This window comes from Sparus aurata, chromosome 10 (assembly GCF_900880675.1).
Source record: "Sparus aurata chromosome 10, fSpaAur1.1, whole genome shotgun sequence".
Taxonomy (NCBI): Eukaryota; Metazoa; Chordata; class Actinopteri; order Spariformes; family Sparidae; genus Sparus; species Sparus aurata.
The window spans coordinates 23,981,008-24,003,872 of record NC_044196.1 but is presented as its reverse complement, the minus strand read 5'-3'; the positions used below and the strand labels follow the sequence as shown (position 1 = coordinate 24,003,872).

The window sequence follows — 22,865 nt, the reverse complement described above, 5'->3', positions numbered from 1 at the left end:
ACTTAAGGTGTAGTGCTTTCACTGTGTGCAACTTTAATTCGCCATTCGCCCCCCGTGATATTAAACTTACAGAAATCATGTTTTCATTTTATTTATTTTTTTAAAAAACAATGTTGCGGCAGCGCTGAAAATCCAGCAGCAGAATGCATATAGAGGAAACACTGACACATGAGATAACCTCCCACAACGATTGCAGGCTCTTTGGTGGAGCTCTGCTTTGAATGAGCTAGATGATTCACAACACTACAACTAAACGGATTCTCACTCTGCGTGTGTGTCGCTGGACGACGGTCGGGCTGTGGAGCAGTGCAGGTACAGACGAGAAGTAGCGCGTGAGAAGAGGATGATACCATTTGCTAAGCGGGGGTGTTTTCATTTTCGTCCTTAACATATACATTTTAAACCACCCACTACGGAGTATGGTTTGGACATAATTTAACCTTGTCGAAGACGAACACAAATTTTAGAATAACAACATTTCTTACTCCAAGTTTTAGGGGTGCTGAGCCCATTTTTAGGGGTGCTAGCCTCGCCCATGCTTTCTGCAGTCATTTAGCTAAAATCTTGGCCTACATCCAGAAGACTCGCCGGTCTATAAGAGCCTGGACTGAGCGGATCTTTGTCTTTTTTAAGCAGTAGAGAGATACTGGCTTGATAAAACGTTGGTGGGAGGAGACCTGTTCTAAGGGAAGGGATTCATTAAATACCTCAAGTAGTAAAGGAGAGATAAGGTCTATGAATGTTTTATAGAATTCTGCTGTGTACCCATCTGGGCCCGGGGCTTTTGAGCTCTGCATATTACGTATAGCTTGTCGTATTTCTTCTTGGGTAATAGCTTCCTCAAGATGCTCTTTATCTTCTGAAGTTATTGAAGGTGTATCCAATTTATCGAGAAAGCCTTCAATTAATATGGGGTCACTGGCTGAATCAGTAGAATATAATTTAGAATAAAACTGTTTAAATTCGTCATTAATTTCTTGTTGATTTACTGTCAATAGTCCAGAACTAGTGCGAATCTCTGTAATCAATCTAGAAGCCGCTGATTCCCTGATTTGGAGTGCAAGGACATTACCCGCCTTGTCACCCTGTTCATAGAATCTATGGCGAGCTCGTGTCATTAAATTAGTTGTCTCCGAAGTGGAAAGAATATTGAACTCAGTTTGGAGGGAGAGTCTTTCCTTGTACAGATCGGATGAGGGAGAGATTGCGTAGCTATTGTTGATCTAAATCGAGAATTTTATCAGACAGGACATTCCGCTGCTCATTTTGCGTCCGTATGGCTAAAGCTTTTAAAGAAATAATCTGGCCTCTGATATAAGCTTTAAGGGCTTCCCAAAGAGTGCTTTTAGAGACCTCTGGTGAGTCATTCGTCAGCAGATAGAACTGTATTTGGGATTTTATGTCCTGCACGAAACCTTTGCTAGACAATAAAGAATTATCAAAGTTCCAGGTCCTGGGCATATGCTTGTTAAGAAATGCTAATTTGAGAACAAGAGGGCTATGATCTGATAATACCATTGCTTCTTAATCACAATGTCTCACCACAGAGAGAAGTTCACAATCAATGAGAAAATAATCTATCCTTGTGTAGGTGTGATGGACGGGTGAGAAAAAAGAATAGGTAGGCTACATTGATTTGGGTATAGAAATCGCCAGGGGTCTGTTATTCTATAGGTGTCTATAAATGTGTTTATCACTTTTGCCAAATTAGTAAGAGTCTGTGTTTTGTTGGATGATCTATCTAACCATGGATTGAGAGCTAAATTAAAGTCCCCACCTAAAATCAATTTGTGGGTATCCAGATTTGGCAAGGTGGCTAAGAAAGAGGAGATAAACTGTTCATCATCATGGTTAGGAGCATATATGTTGGCTAGAACTACAGGGATATTATAGAGTTTGCCAGTGACAATAATATATTTGCTGAGCCACTTCTGTTATGGGACTAGAGCTGGCATGATATATCATTTGAGCATCGTCATCACGATGTATGTATGCGCAATAGTCAAATCGCAGGGCCTGCAATGTAGGAGGCAAGTGAACTCATCTAATTTTAAGGGTACCTGACACACGCTGTGCATGCAGACTCTGCATGGGCAGCGATCCACCAATCACATTAGTTCTTAATCAGTGTGCCAAAGCAGACCAGCCCCTGCTCATGGAGTGAGTCGCTGGGAACAACATTGAAAAATGAGCAACAAGAGAAAATTGCCGAAAATGAAGACTTGGTGCCAAAAAGAAAACAGTCCTTCCAGAAAAATGCAGAGGTTTTTTTTTATTGTTGCGGGCAAAAATCCTTGATTATGCGGCACGTTTTCTTAAAAAATGAGATGGAATATGTGGGATATTTATGCAATTTTCCGCGATGAAATTGTGGGAACTTGCAAAAATTGCGGGAACTTGCAAAAACTGCGGTTTGATGAAAAAGAGAAAAAAAAGTGATTCCCCCAACATCCTGTTCTCACTAGGCTATTACCTTAATGTAAAGAGTCATTTCTTATTACTTCCTATGATAAGCAAGCATACTACATCACAGAAAATGCCTGGAATATTTAAGTTCTCAGCTTGTTTTATTTCAGACCTTAATAAACATATGGCTCAAACTTACAAATCATTGATGAGTCAAACAAGTTCTGTAGCTTTACAAAAGGAATATGCTGCAACTTCTGTAAATATGAATAAATGAAATATAAAAAAATAAAATGTGCTTCCTGTTTTACAGAGGTAGCTATACAAAACAGACATCTTCTGTTAAAATAAGTGCTTCCAATGCACACAGGGCAATCTCTTACTGTAACGTAAATTTACATACACTTACAACTGTAAGGTTTTTGAAACTAGTATGATTTTTTGTTGGCAAATGAGACTGATTTGCGGGCTTCATCATGGCTTCATCGCGGGGTTTGCAGCTTTTGATGATGTTCACATCGCGTAATTACGTCGCTTCATAGAGTTCCCATGGCAACAGGGGAAAATGGCTGCTCTTGTGTTAAGTAAACGCAACATTTTTCAACTTTCTGCTAAGATATATGTGACTTTTTTGCAACGAAAATGCGGGGATTATGAAATCATGCAAGCCCCGCATATTTTGCGCGGAAATCGGCAATTTGTGCGGCGAAAGTGCGGCGTATTTGAAAAAATGCTGATTATGCATTTAATTATGCGATCGCATAATCGCGTTTTTCTGGAGGGACTGAGAAAAGCAACGTCAGTTATCTGGAATTATTTCGCCTCCACAAGAAGGATGATATTGACCAAACACGTGGTCTGTGTCGACAGTGCCTTGCATCTGTTGCTACAGCGAGAGGTAACACAACTAATTAGTTTGACCATTAATGTCAGTACCACACAGCTCAGTACGACAAAAAGAGGTAAGATCAGTGCAGGTTAATTGTCCACAAGATAGCAGCAGTGCAGCATAACATAAAGTGTTATTCAGGTCATCTGATGAAAATTCCTGTATTTTTTCGTATCGCAATATATATATCGCAGGGTTAAAAAAATCACAATGTAAGTTTTTCCAATATCGTGCAGCCCTATATGGGACTGAACCTCAGTGTCCCTTCATCCTCCCAGCAGTTTACTCTGCAGGCTCACTGGGAAACAGCTGCTTTTGGGAGGGTAAAAATAAAGCAAAAAAATAAGAAAGATCGAGGGCCATCTCCTAAACGGCCATGCATTCATATATTTTATTTCCTCTGTTTTCCCGAGATAACAAGTTAATTTCCTCCGTTTTCCCGAGATAACGAGATAATTTCATTTGTTTTCCAATGATAACGGGATAATTTTCTCGAGATCTCGTGATAATAAAGCTTTGTTTTCCCGTGATAATGATATAATTAATTCGAGATCTCGAGATAATGACAGTGTGATAGGCCTGAGATTTCCGTCTCACATAAGTGGCATGTACGAAAGCCCTAAAGTACGGAAGCCCGAAACGGCCATGCATTCATATATTTTATTTCCTCCGTTTTCCCGTGATAATGAGTTAATTTCCTCCGTTTTCCGAGATAACGAGATAATTTTCTCGAGATCTTGAGATGAAATTGTTAATAAGAACATCTTGTTTAAATTTAGTTAACTGATATTCTTTGAAACCAAGTTATTATTTGATTAATTATATTAGGCACTAAATGCGGGACTTTTATTTTGAAAGGGTACAAGCTCTTATGGTGTCTCCGAAGGTGTGTTATCTCAGGAAAACAAAGTTTCGTTATCACGAGATCTTGAGAAAATTATCCCATTATCTCGGGAAAACGGAGGAATTTAACTTGTTATCACGGGAAAACGGAGGAAATAAAATATATGAATGCATGGCCGTTTAGGGCTTCCGTACTAAAAGGGCCATGCATTTATACATTTTATTTCCTCTGTTTTCCCGAGATAACAGGATCATTTTCTCGAGATTTCGAGATAATGAAACTTTGTTTTCCCGAGATAACGATATAATTAATTCGAGATCTTGAGAAAACAAAACGACAGTTTTAAATCATTGCAGGAAACATCATTCAGTGTAACATCACTCAGTGTAGCAATGTCAGAGGAGCAGGAGCATATTGATCACCGCGTCGCATATCTTTTCAACCACGGCCTGACACAGGCTGAAATAGCATTATGCCTTGCTATTACAGATAATATACACATTAGTGTGCCTGATATAAAAAGACGGCTAGCAAGGCTTCAGCTATACCTGCGGTGCAATCTAAGTGAGCCTGATGTCGTCATTAACTACATAGCTGACCAGCTACGAGGTCTCAGGGGTCTCCATGGATACCGGATGCCCAGAACCTCGTATTTAGTTAACAACGACATCAGGCTCACTTAAATTGCACTGCCGATATAGCTGACCGTTATGCAGACTAATGTGTATATTATCTGTAAACCCATCGGTCAGCATGCCATGCCACTGGTGTGTGATAGAAATCTTAGGCCTATTATTCCGTTATCTCGGTGAAACGGCAGTTGTTATTTCAAGATAATAACTCGAGATCTCGAGAAAACAAGTGAAATTAACTCGTTATCACAGGAAAACTGAGGAAATAAAATGTTTGAATGCATGGCCCTTTAGGGATTCCATAGGAAAGGGAAAGACAAGAGACAAATAGTTTTGTCTCTGTCACACACTCATGTAAAGTGAGGGTGTAGCCAGTTCAGTTGTCTGTCCAGTTTGTGCAGACACGGTAGCCATTGAACATGCTTGGTATTCTCTGGATCAACATGTTCGACAGTGCTCCAGTTCCTGCCAATATCCAACTTCCCCCTGCCATTGAAGAGGAGTGGACCCACATCTCACAGGCCACAATCAACAGCCTGATCAACTCCATGCACACAAGATGTGGTACACTGCAAGAGCTAAACAGTCACACCAGACTGCCTGGTTTTCTCATCCATGACTCCCCCACCCCCACCTTGTTCTCTGGGGTATCTGTAACCCTCGTCATGTAAAGTCCGTGGATCAGAGCCTATATATATTTATTTTTTATGATGAAATGGTACATTTTACAGTGGCCTTTTAAAGAGAAGCACTCCTGTGCAATAGTCATGCTGTTTAATCAACATCCTGATATGCCACAAATGTCAGCTGGACAGATCATCTTGGCAAAGGAAAAATGCTCACTAACATGGCTTTTAACAAATAGTGCTCAAAATCTGAGAGAAAAGTTTATTTTGTGTACATAGAAAAGTGAAGCTGTGAAAAATAGGAGCAGAAAAATAATTGACATTATGTATATGATTTCCATAAGCCAGTAGACCAGCAGAGAAATACCAATAATGAACACTGACACTATACCCATGAAAATGTGACCATCACACCATACCATCAGCCACATTTCTATCTCGGTTTTATTCAAAATTAAAGCAGCACTCTGTAGTTTTGTTGAAGAAATGTTAATTATAAGGGACAGATCTTCATTGGCAGATTTTTTTCTGCCTAATCAAACTAAATAATCAAACTCTATTTGTGTTCATGACTGAATAAACAAAATGAGCTTAAAGGACAACACATATTACAGTTTTACTTTGTTTATATGTGGCCACCCTTCTGGCTTCAAACAGTGTTCTGGGACCATATTTTTCTCTGAGAAAAGCTCGTTTTTCTTTTCTTCTCAAACTACATAGCCTCTTTTTAAAATTGGCAGTTTTAAAGGGAAACTTTCTAAATCACACATTCATACTCTGTCTGCTGTTCAACTGGAACACAACAACAAAACCTGAATCTGCATTATAAACTGGAGTTGTGGATATCAGGGACTCACCAGTTAACTATCAATGAAGAGTGTGATCCAGCAGTTATCGAGATTGATAAAGGGACTGAAATTCAGGATACACCATGTCGACCACTCTCTGTTGTAGTGCAGCTCTCTAAGGCTGATCCCAATATGTTTTAAATACCGTTTGTAGGTAGAAAAACATTTAAACCAAAATTGAGTATTTCTCTTCCTCAAATATTTTCTTGGCAGTGTGGATAAGCAAATGCAGTCAGATCATCATGTAGGGAGATATAATTTACAGAAACTTAAATATACAGTCAATAAGATCAAATGATAAAGGCACTTAATTTTAGATAATCAACAAACTAAATGGCAATTTAATCAGCATAAAGGACTTAAACATACAGTACCAATGCAATTTCTCCTCTCTTTTCCTCTATTATATAGGACCTCATTGAAACACCTGGGAACTCAAACTCAAAGTGAACATAAGACCTCACTTTCTTTCAAGGTATGTATGAACATGTACTTGTGATTTACCACTGCTTGAGTAATCAGATCCCTGCTGGTATCATACTGTGCAGTTCCATCGGTGACATTTGTAAATATAGCCTAGCTAAGCCAAACACCTGTGAGCTGTCTGTCAGGAGCACAGAGACGGCGTCAGGCAGCAGGAATCTATGCCACGATATTAATAACTTCTAATAAACAGAACATCGTGCTGTCCATGCAACCATGATGCAACAGTCCATAGTAGAGTCACATGTATGACCTTTGACCAGACTCCACATGATAACATGTACAATGGTGCCATATCTTATTAAGGATATCATGTTATAAACATTTTCTTAGAATGTTCTCTATTATGTTCGCAAACACTGTGGTTTGTCAAAATAGTTGAGATCCATTTACTCCTGTCTAATATAAATACCAGTATGTACACACGGAGACAGTGTCAGGAAAGTTGGGATTCATACACTCCTGCCAGACACAAATACAAGAAAGGGACATTATACTTAGTCCTGAAATGATTCTGAAATATATCAAAACTTTGCCTGCTGCATTGTGTTTGCCATAAATTCATTGGAAAGTGTTAAACCATTACATTAAAGGTGTGTTGAAATAGGAAGTGAAGAGGAAATGGCGACACGGTGTGTCTGTGAAAAAGAGGAAGTGTTACACTCAAGGCTCTGTCTGTCATTCTGTCTCTGATGATCATTTTTGATTAAGTATTAACTTTGCAAAGTTAAAGGAGGTGTAAGGTGTAACCATGATGTATTTAAGTATAGAGATCTAATGAAAATCAGTAAAGAAACATTGTTGAGCCGTCATGAGAAGGTTTTAAAGAACTGATCAGGTCAACATGAGGCCAAAAGGAAGTGTCAAAATCGGATCATGCTTTGGGCACGGGCACAGATCGTGACCGAGGCGTGTCAGATTATTATGAAATTGTTAGCCGTCATCAAGGGACTATTAGTCATTGAACGGAGAGATGGTGGGAAAATGTCCTAATAAGGACATAAAACCACTGTGCCACTGTCCGAAGCAAGATAGGAGCGCTATGAAATCTTAATCAAGAGGTTATCAGCCAGTGAATGGTCAGATGCTGAAAAAATGTCCTAATAAGGACATAAAACCACTGTGCCACTGTCCGAAGCAAGATAGGAGCGCTATGAAATCTTAATCAAGAGGTTATCAGCCAGTGAATGGTCAGATGCTGAAAAAATGTCCTAATAAGGACACAAAACCAAGCCAGTGTCCAAAGCAAGAGTGTATATAACCTGAGGAGCACGGACTAAAGTTCGTTATTCCACTGGCTGTAGCCTTGAAGAAACACCTGAGACGGAGAATGTGAGCAGCCTTAACATCGCAGAAAGGACTTCAAGAAATCTTCAGCAGAAACAGATCAATGAATTAAGAGCACAACAGATTAACCATTTTTGCCAACATGCTGTGGATTACAATTTGGATATTGGAGTACTTTTGTTCACTCTGCTGGCGTGAAGTTTGGACATTCAGGAAGTTACGAGAACTCGGCAGGGGTGGTGATTTGCCTCAAGGACTTGGACTTTCAGCAGGAGGGGAGAAGCAAGCCATGGATAGACCTGACCATGGGCGAGGCTAGCCCCTTTTTAGGGGTGCTCCAGCACCAACCTAGCACCATACCAAGTACACTGATAATTTAGAGGAGAGCTGCCATAACGGGCGTGGCTGGTTGCTGTATCTGACTCAAGGGCTATTCATGTCAGGTGCCAAACCAAAGGAAGCAGGGTAGACGTTCGGATTCAGGCAGTTAGAAGCTAGGCGAGTCTCCTCACCACCAGCTTAAGAAATCCCTATTTAAATTCCCAGTTTTTAAGCAACCTCTTGAAGGTTTAGGGATCTAACCCTTTAAACGGAGAGCTGGTCGAGTACCTCCTGGACAGGGGTAAAGCTCGGGATCTAACAGGTTAGAGAAGCTAAATTGAGGATTTGGGTGATTCAAAGTTTTTTGATCAGTCAAGCAAAGACCCTCAGAGTGACTGTGTTAGTTTCTGCAGCATTTCTTGGTGGTTGCTTGGTGGTTAAAAAAATAAGAACTGATCATGTGATCTTGTGAATCCAGCTGCATTGCGAGGTAACTAATTAGTTACCTCACAAGATCACATGATCAATTGATTTTGCCAGGCTTTAAAAAAAGTAGCTTAGCTTCAGTTTAGCTTGCTTAGCTAGTGACTTTTGCCTACATACTCACAGTTGACAAAGTGTGTGGCAAATGTTCAGAGATATTGCCACTCAGGATAACAACATCATTCTAGTAGAATATACATCTTCAGTGACGTCATATATCAGCAAGCAAATGTGTTGATGACGTGGTGATCACAAAGACAGGAAGTTAATTCCCCAACCAGAAGGCCTGGATGAATGACAAGGAAGCATACAACACTGCCAGGGCAAGACTGAACCCTGGCTGCAAAGAGGCAAAGAGGAGACATCAGCAGAGACTGGAGAGGGACTTCAACATCAACAGCACTAAAGAGTCAACAGGTCACAGGCTACAAGAGCAATAGTGCCCTCATCAGGTGTGAGTCCACACTGCCGAATGAGCTGAACACATTTTATGCTTGCTTCGATCACTTCAATAAAAACTCAGCCGTGAAGTCTACTCCACCTCCGAAAGACAGGCCACTGTCAGTAGCCACAGCAGATGTGAGGAAACTCCTGCTAAGAGTAAATATAAATAAGGCTGCTGGTCCAGTTAATATACCTGGCCGTGAACTAAAAACATGTGCTGATCAGTCAGTCGATGTTATTACTGAGATTTTTAACATCTCAGTCTGACAGGAGGCTGTTCCCTCAGAATGATGTATGTTTTCATTTTAAATAGTTTTGACAGTAAACAGCCTGACAGTAAATACATTAAACACGATTTGTGTGATCATTTAAGTCCAGTTGAGATCATGTTTAAACCACTCTCACTGCTGTATATCTAAACCTGTGTTAACATCATGTGATGCATGAATTGTTACACTGTTTGTACTGACAGTCATCATTTTAGCCTTGTAATTTTGTAGCAGAAGGCTAACAGTAGTGTTGTTGCAGGAAGTTGTAAGAATTTAACAGCTTTAAGCCAACAGGTCACTCTGTTTGAGGTCACTGGTGATGATCATGAGACCTTTAAGTCTTTGTGTTTCAGAGGCTGTACTGGGACAACAGTTGGCCGTGGTATTTGACACGGTGTTTGACCAGCACCGAGAGGCTCATGTGTCTGGTGACCGGCCATCACAAGTCTGTCATGCCCATCAGTCATCTCTGTGAGCTGAGCCTGAGCACAGAGGTATAAACTGACGACTGTAGGAAGAGGATAATGATGGCGGTCAACGATGATTCAGCTGAAAACACATCAGCGACAAAACATTGACTTCCTGATGGGAACAAATTAGCTTAGCTTCCAACTTAAGCTAAGCCCCCCCCCCCCCTTCCCTTCTTATATAGTCTCAATTATGAGTCTATCATGGGCACTGAATGGCTAACAGTATGTGAGCTTGTACTCCTGCTCTGAGGCTGTTTTTCCTACTTTAGGCCCCTTTGTTCCAGTGATGGAAATCTTAATACTATAGCATACAATGACATTTTACATTGTGTTCTTCCAACTCCCGTCAGTCTGCCCCAGGGAAGCTGTGGCTACTATCGTAGTTCACCTCCACCAGTATGACTGTGTGTGAATGAATGGAAACTGGAACCCTTTGAGGCACTTTGAGTACCTAGAAAAGCTCCATACAAATCCAATCCATTATAATTATTATTATTATTATAACTCTGTGTCAACAGTTTGAGTCTGTCCCTTTCCTGTTTCAACATGACAAAGCCCCTGTTCACTAAGGTCCATACAGAAATGCTTTACCCAGTTGGGCGTGGAAAAACTCGACTGGCTGCAAACCAGGCCAAGTCATTATCTGGAAGGGGGTCCAGACCCCAGGGGCCCAAAACGTCCCTCAGTACCTGCATGCAGTTAGTAGTCATTTAATTAGTATTTCCCTTCCATTAATATCAGAAAACCAGACGGATAAAAATAATGTTATTCAACTAAATAACATGTTTGAAAAACTTTTACTATTGGGTGCATATACACTACTCACAATAAGTTTGGGATATTGTTATTTACATGAGTGCTTTTCCTATTTGGTCTGAATTTTAATTTTAATTTTCATTAGTTTAATATTTATTACCCCAAAAATTTAGACAATAACAAGGATAGCCCCAAATAACAAAAATTGACAATGTCAGTAGCGGGTGTTTCCACCATTTGCCGCAATGACAGCTTGACAGCGACGTCTCATGCTCCTCACTAGCCTCATGATGTTGTTCTGAGGCAATGCGTTCCACTCCTCCACAAGTGCTACACGCAGTTCTGCCAGGTCACGTGGGGTGGGGTACGATCATCCAGTCTCTGCTTCAGCTGGTCCCAGACGTGCTCTATGGGGTTCAGGTCAGGGGACAGTGCTGGCCATACCATATGAGGCACTCCGACTTCCTGAAGTCGAGCTGTGACAATTCTGGCACGATGTGGTGGAGCATTATCATCCATGAACAGAAAGTTGGGGGTGTGCTGGCGGAATTGGGGGATGATGATGGGTTCTATGATGTCTCTGAGATAAGAACGTGCAGTGACTGAGCCATCTACAATAACCAAATCTGTTTTGCGCTGACTGGTGATGCCTGCCCAGACTGTTGCACCTCCTCCACCAAAGGGAACCCTGGGGACCATGTTGACCTCAGCGTATCGCTCACCTCACCTTCTCCAGCAATGCTGACGACCATCATTTCTGTGCAAGGTGACCCCACACTCATCAGTGAACAGGACAGTAGACTACTGCTGCATTGTCCAGGTCACATGGTCTTGTGCCCACTGCAAACGTTCACGGCGGTGTCTTGGTGTCAGTGGAGTCACCTGCAACGGTCGTTTGGCATTCAAGCCAAAGCGGTGGAGTCGGTTTCGAATGGTTTGTCTGGAAACCCTAGTACCCCTCACATCTCGTAACTGGGCCTGCAGCTGTGTGGCAGTTGCATAACGATGTCTGAGTGCATAGGTCCTTAGGTACTGGTCATCGTTGCGGTCTGTCACTTGTGGGGCTCCACTCCTGGGTCTGTCACGAACTCTGCCAGTAGTTCTGTGTCTTGATGCAAGTCTGCTGATGACACTTTGCGACACACCAAGTTCACGAGCAACATCTGACTGCCTGCCACCGACCCGAAGGCGCGCTATGGCCAGGTGGCGCTGCTCGTCCGTTAAGTGATGTCGTGTGTTCATGGCTGTTTGAATGATGAACTTGGAATGACTTGCTGACAATACCAGCTTTTTATACCCACAGAATGTTGAAATTGATGCCACATTGAAAAGGGTTGTCTTTTAGTATTGGCCCCAATATGTAAGGCACACTGTACACAGTGAGACCATTACGTGGAAAACACAAAATGAGGTGTGTCTATCACCCCAATACAATTGCCTCCCTATCCCAAAACTCTCTGAAGTGTAACAAACACCGTATGTATGAAATCCACTGAGTCTCTCACAATATCCCTAACTTATTGTGAGTAGTGTGTGTGTGTGTGTGTGTGTGTGTGTGTGTGTGTGTGTGTGTGTGTGTATATATATATATATATATATATATATATATATATATATATATATATATATATATATATACACACACACACACACATATATATATTAGGGCTGGGCGATATGGCCTACAAATTGAATCTCTGATTTTTTCACACCAAACTCAATTTATGATTTGAATCGATTTTTTTTTCTCTTCTCAAGAACAAACTTCAAATTACAAAGAAATTATTAAAAGCATTGCTTTTATTTTAATGCTATGATTTACAACAAATTTGCCCTGCCATTGTAAACAGTGCAGCTTCAAACTCACATAAAAAAGTGCATCCTTTTGAAAAGACTGTGTCCCTTTTTGATAAAATGCTTTTGTAAACATACATTTAACATGTCAGATTGCTTGCTATTATAAAAACAGGTAAGTTTCCATATTGGTATTGATAAAGTGTTAATATAACTTTCATGAAATCCTTTATTTTGCAAAAGATGTCAAGATGTCAAGATGAACTTTATTGTCCCACAGTGTGGGAAATTTGTTCTGGGCCATTTGCCCATGCTGCCTTTGTTTACAAAAAAGTATTTCATATACCTGAAGATATGTAATCTAAATTAAACATCTGCATGCATTGCATAGTAAACATGACATGTTGGTAGATTTGACTAATTTTTGGTCAGGAACACGAGCCTGTCTGCTTCCTCTGGCTTGAGACATCATGCCCCGTTGTGGCTTCGTAACACAAACCTGGGGTCGAACATTTTCTGCATGTGGATGAACCTCCGGCGTTTCCACAGTAAATACGAGCAGCATGTCTTTAGCGATATGCAACGTGACTGCATCTGTAACAGCTGTCCACAGGGACCCTTTCTTCTAATACGGGACACAATGATTAAATTGTTCCGCTAATGTTGCTGCTTTATAGCGGATACGTGTGGGCTGCCGCGGTCTCTACATCTTGTAGTGAACAACAGGTGTCACACTGTGATCCTGGCGTCTATTTGAGATGCTGAAATAAATGGTTCGATCCGCTGCCTTTACTTGCAACAGCTTTGTACATACTTTGCAGCGGACGGTGGTTTGTTCGAGGTCTGACGCCACAAAACCAAGCTACTGACGAGACGGTGCCTTTTTAGGAACAAACTCTTTGCTGGCTGCATGTTGTGTTTGTTTCTCTGAGGAAAGTCAATGGGGGGAGGAGGGCGGAGCCGACTATGAACTACGGGGAGCCCACGAGGAGCAGCGGCGGAGCAAGTTAAATAAAAAAATCGATTTTCATTTTTAAAAATCGTCCTAAACCAAATACTCGAATTAATCGATTTTGCCGATTTTTCGCCCAGCCCTTAATTATATATATATATATATATATTTTTTTATATATATAATTAAGGCTTTTTTGAACTGAAAAAAAAAATGTTTTAAACATGCGGCACATTTTTTTATTTAAAGAAAACAACACCTATGTACAAAATTAAATCAAACACAAGGCAGGCCTATAAACTGTCCAGGTGCTCCAGCATTGGTCCTCGGCAGGTATTCTACCTGTCACTCTATACCTTTCTCACATTTACCGGTCTCTTGTGTGTGGAATCCTGTTCATGACACTAAGGTCAGAGCTCCAGCTTCAGCAGGTTCACACCCTAAAGACATACTCGATTGACAGAAAGGTGAATCGAATGGTCATTTCAGTCAATATAACCTACAGTACTCATTCACTGTAGAAATGACTACAAGTACAACAGTTGAGGATGGGAAGCAAATCAGCAACCATCAAAATCATGTAGAAAGGCCAAAAAACCTTGTTCCAGCTTCCTAAAAATTAGAATTCACTGCTTTTCTTTCTGTCTTTGTATCATTGTGAAGTAAAGACTTGGGCTTTTTGACTGTTGGACAGGAAAAACAGAATTTTGATTAATGTGAGAAATGATGATATCTAATACCACACAGAGTGGCTTTAAATCAGTTCATGAGTCAATGCAGACCGTTGTTGACATAGTAAATTATTATTAATATTCACCCAAGTGATAATAAACCAGATTCCTTGAAATTAATTTATCAATTAAACTTTTATCACCATCAAATATCAATGGCAGCTTAAGCTAAATATATGAAGATGGGCCTGTTGGTCTGTAACAGTCATTCTGCAGCTAATATCTAACACTAGAGAGGTAGATGAAGGGAGTAATGGGAACAGGCCCAGCGGCGTACTGGTTTGCCAACCCTGCCAATGACAGGAAGTTTGTGGGCGTAGGCACGTGGTGGGATAGCCGAATGAGGTGGAGTTGGGGCAAAAGTTGTCTGGAAGGGGCGGCGGCCTTGGCAACGTCGACCCATCTGCCGACCACCGATGATGAAGGTGAACGCCGGAGGTCCTATCTGAGGTGAGGTGAAGCGAGCTTTAGGGAACACGTCCCGAGACAGACCTGCTGAACGCTGGCCCGAACGTGATGAAGAAGACCTGGAACGCTGCATAGAGGAGGAGGAGGAGGAAGAGGAGGAGCGAGCCAGGGCCCTGAAGGAGAAAGAAAGTCAACTACATTCAGCAATGCAAAGCCATATAATGTTAGATGTGCTTGCTTTACCTTCCTGCTCCAGTCACTGCCAGGCTGGGTGGGGGTGGATCGGTGCGAGGACTCCCGTCCTGCCTGGGGCTAATGTTGAGGTTGGCAGTCAGCTGTGGCATCTTTCGGGTGGTGTCAGGGTTGGAGGTAGGGCCAGGGGCTTCCTTCCTGGCATCTCTGAGCTGGGACGGGGTGCAGGTAGGGAAGCTACCAAAGTCGGGTCCCGTACTGAACCTGACAGCCAGGCTGTCGCCAAAGAAGGAGTAGAGCTCACAGTACATGGCAGGCAGAGGGACCGGGGTCCACTCCTCCCAGGGACAGCCAGCCCCACCTGCTTGAAGGTGGCTGGCGATTCCCAGGGCAGCCTCTGAAAGGGGCTCTGGAGGGGGGCTGAGGCAAGGCGAACTCACCCTGTAACCCATAGCACCCACCACAGTGGCTGGCTGACCACTGGAGCCTCCCTCTACTGGCTGAGACAGAGCCTTCATCTTCAGCAGGCGCTCCACTGCCACCTGCAGGACAGATATGGGCACAATAAAGAAAATGGAAATGCTGGTTAGAATGCTAAGATTATGTCAACCAAAGCTCAGTTATCTCCAACAGCAACCTCTCCAACTAATACCAATTAATAACATAAAGATGTCAGTGAAGTCTGAAGTGAAGTTGTTGGTGTAGGAGGGTTCAACTCTCTGTGAAGGGCCACAGCACTGGCTGCAGGTGTACTAACATCGACTGACCTGGCTTTCAGGCTATCAAACAAAGTAGACAAATTTATAATACAATTTGTTGTTTTTTTTGCTTGTTCCATTGATCAGGTGGGAAAATAAGAAATAGTAATATTTAATGCAGCTTGGCAGGGCAGTGGAATCCAATCTGTGTTGCAGGCAGCCTGACCAGAGAGGGGTTTGACTGATTAACAGTACAGAAAAACAAACATTGATGTCCACTTATTAATTCTGATGAAAAAAATGTATCATTTTGAAATATTTTTATATATTTTTGTTCCATAAAGAAAAATCATTTGCCAGGCCTCTAAAAGATATTTAAGAAATTGAGGAAAAAACAAAATAAGTCTTTGGCTGATTTGGCATTCACATTAAATTAAATGTTATATGGTGATACTAGAAGGCTGTAGGTCTTCTGACATATTCTCTTACAGACCTAATACAACCCAGACTATACAAACAATTAACTAACTAGCCAGGCAGACTGTACTCTTTCATATGGTATACACCTCCAGAACTTCCTGACGTAAGAAACACTGGTGTAAACTTATGCCACTAGTAAAATCCAAAAAATATTAATTTAGATGTTCTGCAGCATGGGGAGTGAAGAGTTGGTTTGATTGAAATGAGGGATGACAGGAAGCGAAATGTGAACAGAAGTGACAGAAAGTTATTTAAATGAGATGGTCAGTGACGCCCATCAAAAATCAAAAACAAAAAGAGTTCTGCAGTTGGTCACTGTATGTAAGGACTCCACTGCAATACTGACCAGAATGGCTCCATAGACCTTATGTCCATCTGCTTTGACCTGGGCATTGGAAACAGAGTAGTCATCCAACACAGCCTGGAGGTTGGCCCAGTAGGCAGGAAGGTGTGGGAAGAGCACTCTCTCAACAGCCTGCCAACAAGAAAACAAAGAGGCTCGTGCAGCAGAGATTAATCTCAAACAGATTGGTGAGGGGTCATGAGAGGAGAGCACTAATACTAAATAATTCGCATTGAGTTTTGAAGAAATGTGTATACCTTCCATCCCAGAGCATGAAGTCCAACCACAGCTCCATAGTGGGAGCAAAGAGGTCTCACTGGGTCAGACAGAACCTTCTGGAGGGACAGCAGGATCTGATGGTAGAGGCCACTCACCAGATCCCCATGAGTCCTTAACAAGAAACGCAAAAATAACGGAGAAGGACTTCAGACTTTCATCCAACTTTTACTAGGTGGACTGAATGAAACCTGACACAAATACTGCAAAATGCAATCTAAACAAAATAAATTGTTCATGATTCATTTTCTGTTGATCAACGAATGGATTATTCATTATTTTACTCACCAAAAGATGTGGCTGAGGAGCAGGGCTGCGTAGTCCCTGAGGGTCCAGTGGTCATTAAGCGGGTTGATAGAGGCAGCCAGCGGCTCCAGGATGCAGTACATGACACTGGAGACCAGGCTGCGCACGTATGAGCCCAGGTACAGGTAGGGGTTCTGGACCAGGCTCTTCACCATGTGGAGAAGCCTGTTGAGCTGCTCCAGGTCATGGCTTACTGACTTCACCTGGACACAGACAGCCATGTACTTGTGAATAATAAAACAGAATTGTGAAACCTGAGAACATGTTTTTCAAAAGTGAAAAATATAGATTTGGATCCCAACTCTGTTTCTAAGTTATATGGTTAAAAAAGATCTTGTAAGAACAAGATCACAGGAAAAACACACCCCACTTATAACATAAACAAAGTATGGCAGGAGGGCAGCGATCTTGGAGTTGGACTGGAGGTCCAGCAGAGCCACCTGAAACACAGAAGAAAAGTGTAAGAAAGAACATGTTGTCTAGCCACACAGAATGTCTGCCTGTGTTCATCGGCAGTCTACCTTCATAAGGTGGGGGTCCTCTCCCAGGATTGCCCGTGTGATCTGCTGGTAGTACTTCAACAGGTCGTCTGACAGAGACTGCACCGCTGTGGGAACTGTGACAGGTCAACAGTCAACATATGAGGCACAAACACTGAAATCCTCCATCAGGGTTACACTGATATACATTCAGAGGCAGAAGTCATATATTCAAGCATCAGGAATTAAAGAAATGTTAATATTCTTCAGATAAAAATCAAAGCCATTTAAATTTTTTAATAAAGCTGACACTGGCAAACTGTCGGGAGATTAGATGGGCTGACACAGACTGTCGGTTTCCTTGGAAATTATCAATAACGGTGACAGCAAACACTCGAGTGACTCAGTGCTGCTCCAACACACGCCTATCGTGTACTGTGTACCCCATATTTTAAAAAGCCAATTTAAATGAAAATAGGATACATCAGGATACTGAGATGAAAGTGAGTTGTTTTTGTGGCTTAACTGCAGATTGTTGGCTGAACATCAGGTTTTCCCCTACATGTAATTGACTGTGGCGCACCGCCACGGCAAAATAAAAGCCGCCACACCTTCAAAATTCAGGCATAAATAAATCCAGTGTTAGAGAAAGGAAATATTTTACCGTCGTCTTCCACCGCAGTATTTGATGTTAACTAGCATGTTGGATATTTCGCTTGATAATTAGCTAGAGGATTAAAATGGTCACTTAGAGCAGAGTCCTGCACGGGTCACCGCATCCGACCAGTTTTCCGACACAACTTAGATTCCGCACCCGAGCCGACCCGGTATAAATTAATACCGACGCCCGAAGGAAAATTGGACAGACGCAATTTTTAAAAGTGAAAGTAAGACAGCGTAGAGGGAATGAGTTCTGGGGGGGCGCAAGCACGCATAAATGAGCTCATATGAAATATAAATGCTTATCATTTGTGTCGCTAATAATGACTGATGATAAGTGACGCCTTGAAAATGGCAATCGTAAAACCCGACCCGCCTCTCCAGGCATCCGCATGTCCTGCATCTGTGTCCGACACGGTACATTATTTTTTACCCGTGCAGGACTCTGACTTAGATAACTCCTCTCTTGAAACAAATAATAAAAATACCATTTCTTTACAATATTAGAGTTCATGATGGCTGTGTGAGAGCATTATAACCAGAGAAAAAAAAAGAAATTCCCTAAGTAGCCTATGACATAAGTATAAATATTACAGTATGATGACCCAAACTGACACCCCCCCCCCCCCCCGGTCTCAGAAAATACTGGGGGAAATGCTGATCATAATATCCCAAGATGAATACTGAACTTTTTTTTTTTTTTTAGCCATTGTTCTGTTGGCTCAGAATGCAGTATGAACTTTTTTTGTGAAGTGAGTGATGAAGCTGGCAACACTTGATTGCCACTATGATTACCATCATTAATAAATGATACATTTATATACAAGTTTCCTCAAGAATGAGTGTGGGCTTGGTGGAACAAGCAGTAAAAAAGTACTTGCCAATTGCTCGAAAACAGTGGATTAGCGTCATTTTACCATGGAAAACGCCAAGTGACGGGACACGAAAGGAACCCATTTTATAGGTTCCTTGAAGATGTGTCAGAGGTCGCACCCATAATTTGTACTAGGTATCATGGGGAATAGAAATAAGGTGGATAGTTAATGAAACTTTGATTAATAGTAGGGCTGGGCGATAAAATGATCTCGATCATTTTCACGATAAAGATGATACATTTATGACGTTTATTCTATTTTTTATTTTTTTTTTTATAAACACCATAGACATATATACAGTTGTGGTCAAAAGTTTACATACACTTGTAAAGGACATAATGTCAAGACTGTCTTGAGTTTCCAATAATTTCTACAACTCTTATTTTTTTGTGATAGAGTGATTAGAGCACATACTTGTTTGTCACAAAAAACATTCATGAAGTTTGGTTCTTTCATGAATTTATTATGGGTCTACTGAAAATGTGACCAAATCTGCTGGGTCAAAAGTATACATACAGCAATGTTAATATTTGGTTACATGTCCCTTGGCAAGTTTCACTGCAAGAAGGCGCTTTTGGTAGCCATCCACAAGCTTCTGGCAAGCTTCTGGTTGAATTTTTGACCACTCCTCTTGACAAAATTGGTGCAGTTCAGCTAAATTTGTTGGTTTTCTGACATGGACTTGTTTCTTCAGCATTGTCCACATGTTCTCAATGGGGTTTAAGTCAGGACTTTGGGAAGGCCATTCTAAAACCTTAATTCTAGCCTGATTTAGTCATTCCTTTACCACTTTTGACGTGTGTTTGGGGTCATTGTCCTGTTGGAACACCCAACTGCGCCCAAGACCCAACCTTTGGGCTGATGATTTTAGGTTGTCCTGAAGAATTTGGAGGTAATCCTCCTTTTTCATTGTCCCATTTACTCTCTGTAAAGCACCAGTTCCATTGGCAGCAAAACAGGCCCAGAGCATAATACTACCACCACCATGCTTGATGGTAGGCATGGTGTTCCTGGGATTAAAGGCCTCACCTTTTCTCCTCCAAACATATTGCTGGGTATTGTGGCCAAACAGCTCAATTTTTGTTTCATCTGACCACAGAACTTTCCTCCAGAAGGTCTTATCTTTGTCCATGTGATCAGCAGCAAACTTTAGACGAGCCTTAAGGTGTTGCTTCTGGAGCAAGGGCTTCCTTCTTGCATGGTAGCCTCTCAGTCCATGGCGATGCAAAACACGCTTGACTGTGGACACTGACACCTGTGTTCCAGCAGCTTCCAATTCATTGCAGACCTGCTTTTTGGTGGTTCTCGGTTGACTCTTGATCATCCTGACCAATTTTCTCTCAGCAGCAGGTGATAGCTTGCGTTTTCTTCCTGATCGTGGCAGTGACATAACTGTGCCATGCACTTTATACTTACGAACAATTGTCTGCACAGTTGCTCTTGGGACCTTAAGCTGCTTTGAAATGGCTCCAAGTGACTTTCCTGACTTGTTCAAGTCAATGATTCGTTTTTTCAGATCTGTGCTGAGTTCCTTTGACTTTCCCATTGTCGCGTTTGTAACCGAGCCTAATGACTGCATCACATGAGCCCTATTTAAATGGGCTCAGAGAAGTCAACAGGTGTCGTCAATCATAATCACTCACATGAAGTTAAGAGGCCATGCCATGAAGCTAATTTGATTTGATTGTAACTTTTCTACATCACCAAAATTGATAATGTATGTTGCTGTATGTATACTTTTGACCCAGCAGATTTGGTCACATTTTCAGTAGACCCATAATAAATTCATAAAAGAACCAAACTTCATGAATGTTTTTTGTGACAAACAAGTATGTGCTCCAATCACTCTATCACAAAAAAATAAGAGTTGTAGAAATTATTGGAAACTCAAGACAGCCATGACATTATGTCCTTTACAAGTGTATGTAAACTTTTGACCACAACTGTACATAGACGCCTCATTGGGCGGATTGGCCTGTTGCTGCGATACGTCAACGTCGCCGCCATATTGGATGTGGCAGCTCTGCCCCGTGAACTGATACGAGTCAATGGAGAGAACTTTATAAAACGCACTTCTACAAAGTGCTGTAAGTTGATGCCTCTCATTTACACAGTCACACATGTACGGTTATCATCAAATATGGCGGCGACGACGACGTACGGTCCAGTGCTCAATGAGGCATCTATGTACAGACCCTTTCCAAAAAATTAGAATATCATGGAAAAGTTTATTTATTTCCATAATTCCATTCAAAAAGTTGAACTTTCATAGATTATAGATTCAGGGCTGTAGGAACACAAGCCTTTGTCTCTGCATCCTAAAGTGGTCTCATTTCAGCCATGATTACCTTTAACCCAAATTGACTCCTTTTTCCAGCATATGGGACTGAAAGCCCCCATATCCTGGCCTGACAAAATCCTCTCCTATCCACAGAGTGGGAAGATGTTGTTTTTCTTGCAATAAACAGATCACCAGAGATCTTCTTTAAGTAATTTACAACGACTAAGCACATCTGGTCTGTTCCCCTTCCTCCAAAGAAGATGAACCCCTTTTCGTCAGGTCAAACAAGGTCAAGCCCGATAGTCTTCTTTCTCCACACCAAGAGGAAAGAGGAATGTTTTCTAACATAGATGTGGTGATTTAAGATGTTTTACTAATCTACGTTTCTCTCCCTCTGGAACATTCTCCAGTGGGGGAAGGCTTAATGGGAAACCTAATCTGTGTGTTCTTCTCCTCACATGTCCAACTGTTATTTACGACCGTTGTTGTTCCTGGGTCTGACATTCCAATTCCTGTCTTCTGTTCTCACCCAAATTCAGATACGTCCTAAATAACTGATAAACTACAATTCCAACTTCTTAATTTTAGCAGATTCCAAAAATAGCGTAAGAAGATCATTCAACAGATCTTTCTTATGTTATTGTGAAGCCCAAATGAAGTTTATTACTCAATAAGTTTGAGGTCAACAGAAACCACTCCTCCCCTTTGTCGATGGAGGAGAGACTTGAAGATCATCATTCCTTGTGTGATACTTGTGTTATTTACCCGTTAAATGTCTGATATGTTTCATTAAAGATAGAACTACAAGGAATATGTATAAGTCCTTGGTTCTACTGTGGATTGTATACTTTATTGTCATATGTTGTATACTTTATGGCTCCATGTCTTAATCAGGTTATAATTCTTTTGAATGACAAATGATCATTATCATGTTGCATCTTTTCACGAAGGCAAAAATTCGACTTTTAAGATGGTGAAGATTTGGGAAGGTTAACACATGATTTCAAAACATTAAATCCAATAGAATAGTTAGATTAACTTTTTGGGAGGCTCAACTCAGATCACAGGAGGTGTGACACTGTCAGCCGGCCCCTGCTGCAGGTCATAAAACAGACACTCTCCCCTTCTCCATGCTCTCTCTTTCTTCTTCTCCGGGTTCTCTCCCTGTCCCTTTCTCCCCCTGCTTCTTCTTCTTCTTCTTCTCTTCTTTGTTTTTCATTTTTATTTTTATTTTTAAAGTAATCTTTACTTTTATTTTTGCAACAAGCTCTAAGACAAGCGAATTGAATCCCTACTTTAAGTATTTTACTTTTATTCAAGTTTTTATTTATTTTTTTTATTTACAATTTTTATTCGATGCAAGGTACAGTACACATTTGAAGGATCCAGTACACTTGTTAAAGGAAGTAAATGTTTGTCAAAAGAACAAAGTCAAACAGTGGCGTATTGAGTGTTGTCAGAACCTCACAGAACAATTTATCTCTCTCAAAAGTAGAGAACGGTTTTACTACTCCACTTAAACCACAGCCTGAAGAGCGTGTACGACATGTTAGGTACCACGATGAACACACCTGTGTTACACAGGTGAAAACCAATTGTTTTTGTTTTTGTCCCCCCCACCCCCCTTTTTCT

General features: G+C 41.3%; 1 protein-coding gene and 1 long non-coding RNA gene across 3 annotated transcripts in view; one reads left to right on the top strand and one right to left on the bottom strand.

Annotated features, from left to right (window-relative positions):
• The first annotated feature begins 184 nt into the window (after nt 1-184).
• The window catches only part of LOC115589477 (uncharacterized), a 38,923-nt gene continuing 16,242 nt past the window's right edge, over nt 185-22,865 (top strand). The window contains exons 1-2 of the long non-coding RNA XR_003985523.1: nt 185-312; nt 6,657-6,720. This is a non-coding gene — a long non-coding RNA (uncharacterized LOC115589477). The remainder of the gene's footprint in view (nt 313-6,656; nt 6,721-22,865) is intronic.
• Nucleotides 13,721-22,865, bottom strand: part of taf6l (TAF6-like RNA polymerase II, p300/CBP-associated factor (PCAF)-associated factor) — a 29,973-nt gene continuing 20,828 nt past the window's right edge. For both annotated transcript variants that reach the window (XM_030430377.1, XM_030430378.1), the window contains 7 exons: nt 17,460-17,554; nt 17,304-17,378; nt 16,921-17,141; nt 16,614-16,746; nt 16,360-16,488; nt 14,887-15,377; nt 13,721-14,816 (listed from right to left, as the gene is read on the bottom strand). In XM_030430377.1, the coding sequence (XP_030286237.1) occupies nt 14,465-14,816; nt 14,887-15,377; nt 16,360-16,488; nt 16,614-16,746; nt 16,921-17,141; nt 17,304-17,378; nt 17,460-17,554 (1,496 nt within the window). In that variant the 3' untranslated portion in view covers nt 13,721-14,464. The remainder of the gene's footprint in view (nt 14,817-14,886; nt 15,378-16,359; nt 16,489-16,613; nt 16,747-16,920; nt 17,142-17,303; nt 17,379-17,459; nt 17,555-22,865) is intronic.